The 7594-nt window shown below is 47.9% G+C and overlaps 1 protein-coding gene across 2 annotated transcripts; it reads right to left on the reverse strand.

Annotated features, from left to right (window-relative positions):
- Window positions 1-227: 227 nt before the first annotated feature.
- Window positions 228-5328, reverse strand: C2CD4B (C2 calcium dependent domain containing 4B). Of its 2 annotated transcripts, none has more exons than XM_021666203.2 (2): window positions 5242-5328; window positions 228-1669 (listed from the first exon to the last, which is right to left on the reverse strand). In XM_021666203.2, the coding sequence occupies exon 2, from the start codon at window positions 1627-1629 to the stop codon at window positions 562-564; it is 1068 nt and encodes a 355-aa protein (XP_021521878.2). In that variant the 5' UTR covers window positions 1630-1669; window positions 5242-5328; the 3' UTR covers window positions 228-561. The 2 variants fall into 2 exon arrangements, with proteins under 2 accessions (XP_021521878.2, XP_064217766.1); XM_064361696.1 differs by lacking the exon at window positions 5242-5328 and adding an exon at window positions 1871-1950.
- Between the last annotated feature and the right edge of the window lie 2266 nt (window positions 5329-7594).

Consider the following 7594-nt stretch of genomic DNA (forward strand, 5'->3'; position numbering starts at 1 on the left):
AAAAATCACTTCGATAAGAAAGTTCTACAATGAACGGAATTTTCTTCCCACAAAGGTATCCATCCTTATACTAGAAGAGTCTTTCACTCTGATGTGAAGACACACAGGTAATATCCTATGTGCACATTAGACCTCACTGTGCACACACAAATGAGGATATTACCTATGCCGCATCGATAATGTAAAGCTGTGTATATGAATCGTAGCGTTAGGCATGACTCTGAATGAATAACTTGCTTTATTTGGGGAAAAAAAACCTGTCTAACATTAATAGAAGGCCAGAGGAATGAAAAACAATGCAGATGGGTGTACTTCTTTTCTCTCCCAGTCCCATGCCAACCCCTTTTTCCTTGGAATGCAAAAATGGTCTGAAAAGAGGAATGGGAGTCCTGTGAATAGAGCAAGAGTCTTCTTTTTCTTCTCTACCAATAAAGGATGACAAATGTGTACAGTGAGAAACTAAAACGTCAATAAAGCAATATGATAAATAGCAAAATAAATAACGTTTATTTTGTACAAGACGGCTGTCAGTGTCGGGAGTGCCCTGGGAAGGCCGGGCCCTCAGAGCAGCAGGAGGGCGCCCAGCGGCAGCTCCCCCTGGCCCAGTAGGCGGCCCCGCTCCCGGCCGCGGCCCTCATCCCGAGCCTTGACACGAACCGTGAGGTAGCGCACCTCGTCCTCCGAGAGGCCGTCGAAGCAGAAGTCCTGGTCCAAGGCAGCCTTGCGGCTGCGCCCCACGACGGCGCTGCATTGCTGGCGCGCGGTGCCCGGCGGCCGCAGTACGAGGCTGAGGCGGCAGCGGACGGCGCGGGGCACGGGGGCGCCTCCGGCCAGGCCCTCGGCGCGGAGCAGCCGGAGGCGGAGGCGCCCGGTTCCCGGACAGTACTCGGCGGCCAGGCGCAGGGCGTCGCCGGCGCGGCCTAGAGCCACGGTGCCCTCGGCCTCCAGGCGCTCGGGAAGCGGGGCCCGGGAAGACGGCGGGCCCGCGGAGGGGGCCCGGGCCGGGGACTGGGAACCTGCGCGGCGCTCTTCGTCCTCGTTGCCGCTGGAGACGGAGCGGGCGCGGGCCCGGCGGCGACTCCTCCCCGCCCGCAGCGCGCGGCTCAGCAGCCCGTTGGGGGCGCGCAGGAGGCGGCAGCCGCGGGGCCGCGGGGCGAGAGCGTCCCGGGGTGGGCGGGGACCGCCGGGGGCCGCCGGAGTGGCCGGGAGCGGAGCTCGCTGGCCGCCGCCGCCGCCGCCGTAGGTGTGGGCCCGGGGCCGGGGCGCAGGCGGGCCCCCGAGCAGGAGCGACTCCTTGCGGCGCGTGTGCGGGCTCTCCAGCAGCGCGCAGAAGCCGTAGGCGGTGCGCACACGCGGCAGATGCGGCAGCGACAGCGCGGCCTGCGAGCGCGGGTCCCAGTCTGTGTGGCCGACGCCCTCGTCTGCCGCGCGAGGCCACAGGTCGGGTTCGGCGGCGCAGCGCCTGGGCAGGACGGCGGCCCGGGGCGGAGAGTCGAGCGCGCAAGGCGCCGGCAGCCGCGGCGGAATGCAGAATTCGGGGATGCGATTCGGCGTGAGCACTATGGCGAAGGCGGGCTCCGGCGCCGCGCTGCCTGCGGCCGAGGAGCAGAGTTTCCCGAGGAGCCGCATCCTTGGAGGCTGGGACTGGGAGTGGCGGGAAGAAGTGGGCCTGCGGGGGAGAGAAGCTGCTGAATTTGGGCGCCTGGAGCTGCTGGAGCCCCTCGATGCGGCTGGATCCCTCCCCTGGACCCTGTTAAGGTCCCGACGTGTTTAAGACCCTGGACTAGTTCCAGCCTTGCTCCCCGGCACCCACAAATCAGCCCCGCTTCCGTTCTTTGGTACTAAATAAAAGAATAAGTAGAAGTCAGACCTTTCCCTCTTCTTCAGTGTCCCCGGGTCTGGTTGCAAGCTCAGTGCCAGTGGCTCCCAGCTCGCTACTGGGGCACCAGCTGCAGTACTACGGCCGGGAGAGTGGCGCGCCCCTCTTATGCCATAGGCTGAGTCCCGCCCAGCCGCCGCGGCCCAACCCCGGAGGCGCTGCACAGCCCGCCTTCCCGCCACCCTCTCCCACGACGCCGGGGACTCTGCACTGGGCGCTCGGGTTTGCGCAAATCTGTCGCAGGAGCAGGCACCTCTTGGTTAGCTCTGACCTGCATTTGCAGTGAGTGCGTGGAGCCCCAGACAAAGCCTGGGAAAGGCTGCAGGTGAAGAGAGAGGGTTCCCTGTCGTCCTGCCAAGGAAAAATTGACTGCTGAAAATGTTTACGGCTTCTTGGAGAAAGTGAAGCAGGATGAGGAAACAGGAAGTTAATCTGGCTAGTAGATAAACCATCACTCACCCTGCATGTGACCTGGATGTGACCTGCACGTCCTGGGAGCTTCTGTTTTCCTGTCCCCACGCAGTCGCAATGTGCAGACCAATATGGTTTCCAAGCATTCATATACTTATTTACCGTCTCCCTCCCTCTGCTGGACTGTGGTCTTTTTGATAGCATAGGCCCTGGCTCAGTCCATGCCCTAAGTATTGGTGAAGTGGGTAAATGAATCTTTGAGAAAACTTCTGATCGCTTCTCGGCCTTTTGGCTAAGATCAAGTGGAGAAAACTTCTGAATGGCTGCTGGCTCTGCCTGTCATCTTGATAGTCACAAAACATGGGGCTTCTGGCTCGTGCCCTAAAATAATACTTGACGTTTTTAAAGCTACCCCTTTTCTTTTTGCTCCAGCACGGAGGTATCCAGTTAGAGAGCATCTTCCAGAAATCTAGAGTCCTTTTTTCCACCCCTGACCTTCATTTTCTGAGATAAGAAGACTGAAATCCCAGGGGGACCTGAGGAAATTCCAGAAAGGTTAAAAAGAGCCAGTTAATGGCAGAAGCTGGAGCTAGCAATTTCCTGTTTCTGTGGCTTTGCATGTCATGCTTCCTGTGATCTGAAATGCCTTTTCTCTGCTTTTTCTTTATATAAGAACTCCTGCTTATTTTCTGTAATTCAGCCCACACATCATCCCTTTCAGGTGCCTTCACCCAACTCCCCTGCTCCAGTTCCTCAGCCTCTGCTCATTTCCTTCCTGCATTTTCTTGGGGCCACCATTGTTGCAGTTCACATTCTGCTTTGGAATTTTTGGTTTACAGTTTTATCTCCCCTAATAGACTTGTGGGTTTTCAGTGGGCAAGGACTGGGGCAGCTCAACCAGAGGGGGATTTCAGGAGTCTATTATGAATATATGAAAAATAAAAGTCCTAAGATCCAGAACTGAGACTGCCTCCATCTCAGTTGCCTTATCCAGGGTATAAGCCTGCCTGTCTTATTCATCTTGTGTAATTCTAGCACCCAAGATACAATGCCAGGCAGATAGTAAGGGCTTAGTAAATATTTGATGAATTGTATTAAATTGATATTGATCTGCAGGTCTCATGATTGTCAGGTGCTTTCAACCACATATCTCTCTACGTAATTTGATTTCTTTCTCACAGTAAACCAATAAGGAAAACATTGTTTCTGTTTTCCCAGATGAGAAACTGAGGGACTTGTCTAGGGTTATTCAAGCTATGATCATAGCCTACATAGCCTAACTCCTAGTTTTGTTTTTGTTGTTGTTGTTTTTGAGACAGAGTTTCACTTTGTTGTCCAGGCTGGAGTGCAGTGATGTGATCTTGGCTCACTGCAACCTTTGCCTCCTGGGTTCAAGCAGTTCTCTGCCTCAGCCTCCCAAGTAACTGGGATTACAGGCGCCTGCCACCACACCCAACTAATTTTTTTTTTTTTAATAGAGATGGGGTTTCACCATCTTGGCCAGGCTGGTCTTGAACTCCTGACTTCATGATCCACCTGCCTCAGCTTCCCAAAGTGCTGGGATTACAGGCGTGAGCCACCACACCCAGCCAAGTCCTAGCTTTTTGGCTAATTTCTTCTCATTCATTTCTTTTTTCCTTCTGTCTTCTTTTCTTCCATCCTTCCTTCAGTTCATTATAATTCACTGAATTTACTGTGTGTCAGACACTGTGTGATTGTATCACCCTTTACACCCAGAATTTTAATTCTTACAGCATCTCAGTCTACTGTTAAGTATTTTCCACTATACTTGCTTTGGAATAAGCCCCGTTATTTTTAAATCCTTAAAGGTAAGAAGAGTAAGTGTTTCTCTGGACTAGTAATACTTTACTTCTTAATTGACCTACAGGTTCTGCATCCCCCAATTCAACCAACACGATGGGAAATATTTGGAAAAAATAATAATACAAAAGAAACAAAGCAATAAAATAACAATTCACGTAGCATTTTACATTGTTGTTGTAGGTGTTAAAAGTAATTTAGAGATGACTTGAAGTGTATGGGAGGATGTGCACAGGTTATGTGCAAATACTATGCCATTTTATATAAAGAACTTGAACATCTGAGGATTTTGGTATCTTGAGGGACCTTGGAACCAATCCCCCTCAGACATGGAGGGACACCTGCATGCTTTTTAAATTTTTTTATTTTTGGCTCTGTCACCAAGGCTGGAGTGCAGTTGCGCAGTCTCGGCTCACTGCAATCTCCGCCTCCCAGGTTTAAGCAATTCTTCTGCCTCAGCCTCCCAAGTAGCTGAGACTACAGGTGTGCAACACCATGCCCGGCTAATTTTTTGTATTTTTAGTACAAAAATACAAGAAATTATTACCATGTTAGCCAGGATGGTCTCGATCTCCTAACCTCATGATTGATCCACCCACCTCAGCCTCCGAAAGTGCTGGGATTACAGGTGTGACCCACCGCGCCTGGCCCTGCATGCTTTTTTGATGGGGCAAGTATTGGTCAATATGCAGCCACTAGGGCCAGGGAGCAGTAGCCATTCCTGCTAAAGCCAAATTTTCAGGCAGAAACATCCCGAGGGGTCTCTGACAGGATCATTTCCCTGTGATTCATCAGGCCACTGTGGAGATTTATGGGCAAAGGGTCTTCTCTATAGCAGAGCACATCTGCATTATGTCCTGCAGCAGATGCAGCTCATTTCAAATTAAACCTCAGTGAAAATGGCCTTTGTGACCATTAACACTCAGACATCATATAGGTGGGTGAAAGCCACTGAAAGCAGGACATGGGATTTGAGTGATTGCACTCCCAGCATTTCCGTGTTTACAGAGCAACGCAACTATGGCTATTAACACACTCCCTATCTAGAGGGTTTTCCAAATCTGTTAGCTTCCCATGAATCAATATTCTATAGAAGAGAAAGTGAGATGCAGGAAAATTAAATTACTTACCCAGGGATACTCTTCAGTTAGTCATTTATTCAACCACAGCTGTAGGCTGGAACCATAGTTGGAGGCCTGGCTTCCTTCCATATTCTAAAATCACTTTGGGAGAAAATAAAAAACAGCTGCTCAGTGGAAACTTTGATTGCTCCAGTTGTTTCATTGTTTTGTGCCTCATTACCACATAAAAGCCACTATCATCTTTCAAAGCTTTGAATAAAGCTTTGAAATTGTTATTTTAAAGAAACGATCTTTTTAATAAAATTAATGTTTACTGACTGTGTAGTTGGTGGAAGTCATGTTAAATGCTTCATATATTTGATCTTATCAACCCTATAAAGAAGGTAGAGATGCAGAAAGAGGCTCACCAAGGAAAACAAAAACATAACAAAACTTGTTATAAGTCTCACATACAGTAAAAGCAGAGCTGGAACTCAAATCCAGATCCATCTGCATCGTGGTCCTGTGTGCTTACAACCCCTTCCCTAAGTGCCTTTCTCAAAGCCATTTCTCCTGAACACAGCTCCTCTCTAGGTAGCTAGATAAAAGAGAAAGAGACCCTTGTTCCAAGGCCTTGAGTTGAAATTTATGCACCTTATTGATTATACTAAAACCTAACATATTAAAGCATGACATTGCCATAAGCAGGAAAGCACCCATTATGCGCAGTAGTGCTGTACCATTTGTAGACAAAATTCTTGTCTCCCCAGGAAGTGTAGTCATTCTCTTTATTCCAAAAAAAGAATTGGGGTTGTTTACATAACAAGGACCCAGGGAATTTATCAGCTGCTGGAAACTGATATGATGAAAATGGAAAAGACATGCAATTAACTGAATGAGGAACGTTGAATGAAGTCACAAATAGAAATATGTCAATACCTATACTATGAGGGTGGGAAGGACAAGGTGTAAAGGCAATTAAAGAGTCTCTAGTGGGAAGGCTTGTGATTTTGAAAAGTCCTAAAGGAGCCTCATGGTCCACTAGCCTCGGAAAGCCATGGAAGAACCAGTCTGAACGTCTAGCAGTGTGGGAATGGCCGTGTCCCTTTACTGAACAAAACACAGTCATGAGAAATCATTATCTAGGAGACTGTAGAAACAGTGTGCATTCTAAGATTCATTTATGTTACATATATAGCTCTAGTTCATTCATTTTCACTGACTTATAGTATTCCATCATTTAATGTACTCTGTTTTCTTGCTGATAGATATTTTGACTGTTTCTGATTCTTCCAGTGCTGATATGATCATTTGCATACCTGTCTTCTTAATCACCTGTGTGAAACTTCTCTAGAGTACATCTCTAGGAATAGAATAGCTGGTAATAGGATATTTGCATCTTCAATTTTAATGCAAAATCAGTTTCCTCACCATCAATATTTAAGATTTCCTATGGCTTCACATCCCCAACTATACTATTATTATCAGAGAGTTATGGAGTTTATGTCTTTCCCACCAAATTCATATGTTGAAATCTCAACCCCCAATGTGGTAGTATTAAGAGATGGCTGAAGTGATTAGGTTATGTGAGTAGAACCCTGATGCATGGGATTAGAGCCTTTATAAGTGAGTCCTCAGAGAGCCCTCATATCTTTCCACCATGTGAGGACACAGCTAGAGGGGAGCTCTCACCAGACACTGAATCTGCCAATGCCTTGATCTTGAACTTCCTATCTTCCATAACTGTGAGAAAGAGATGTTTGTTGGTTAAGCCGTCCATCTGAGTAGCTGGGACCACAGGTACGTGCCACTAGGCCTGGCTAATTTTTGTATTTTTCGTAGAGTCAAGGTTTCGCCATGTTGCCCAGGCTGGTCTCATACTCCTGAGCTCACGCAACACACCCACCTCGGCCTCTCAAAGTGCTGGGATTACAGGCATAAGCTACTGCGCCCAACCCAGATTTTTATTAAATATCACTGTTATGGTGAGTGTTATGGGTTGAACTGTGCCACCACCTATTCGCATATTGAAGTCCTGAGCTGAAGTACCTCAGGATGTGACCATATTTGGAGTTCAGGTCTTTAAAGAGGTAATTACAGTCAAATGAAATCATGAGGGCAGCCCTTATGACTGTCTGTGTAGCTTTTTGTATCTTGATGAAGTCTTTTGAGAAATAAAATTTTTAATTTTAATGTTATCAGATGTATGAATCTTTTCCTTAGTTATTTTGCTTTAAAAATAATCTTCTCCCCCAAAGTAATAAAGACATTTTTTTCTGTGAAGTAATAAGTTTATTTTTTCTATACAGACAGTCCCTGATTTATGATGGTTCTGCTCAGCGAGCTTTTGATTTTATGATGGCACAAAAGCAATATGCATCCAATGGAAACCATACTGCAAGTACCCATATGGCATTCTGCT

This window comes from Aotus nancymaae, unplaced genomic scaffold (genome assembly GCF_030222135.1).
Source record: "Aotus nancymaae isolate 86718 unplaced genomic scaffold, 86718_ANA_hifiasm-v0.15.2.pri h1tg000041l, whole genome shotgun sequence".
Lineage (NCBI taxonomy): Eukaryota > Metazoa > Chordata > Mammalia > Primates > Aotidae > Aotus > Aotus nancymaae.

Excerpts from the sequence above, each read along its gene's own strand:
- C2CD4B (XM_021666203.2), bottom strand. The coding sequence starts at position 1,629 with ATGCGGCTCCTCGGGAAACTCTGCTCCTCGGCCGCAGGCAGCGCGGCG.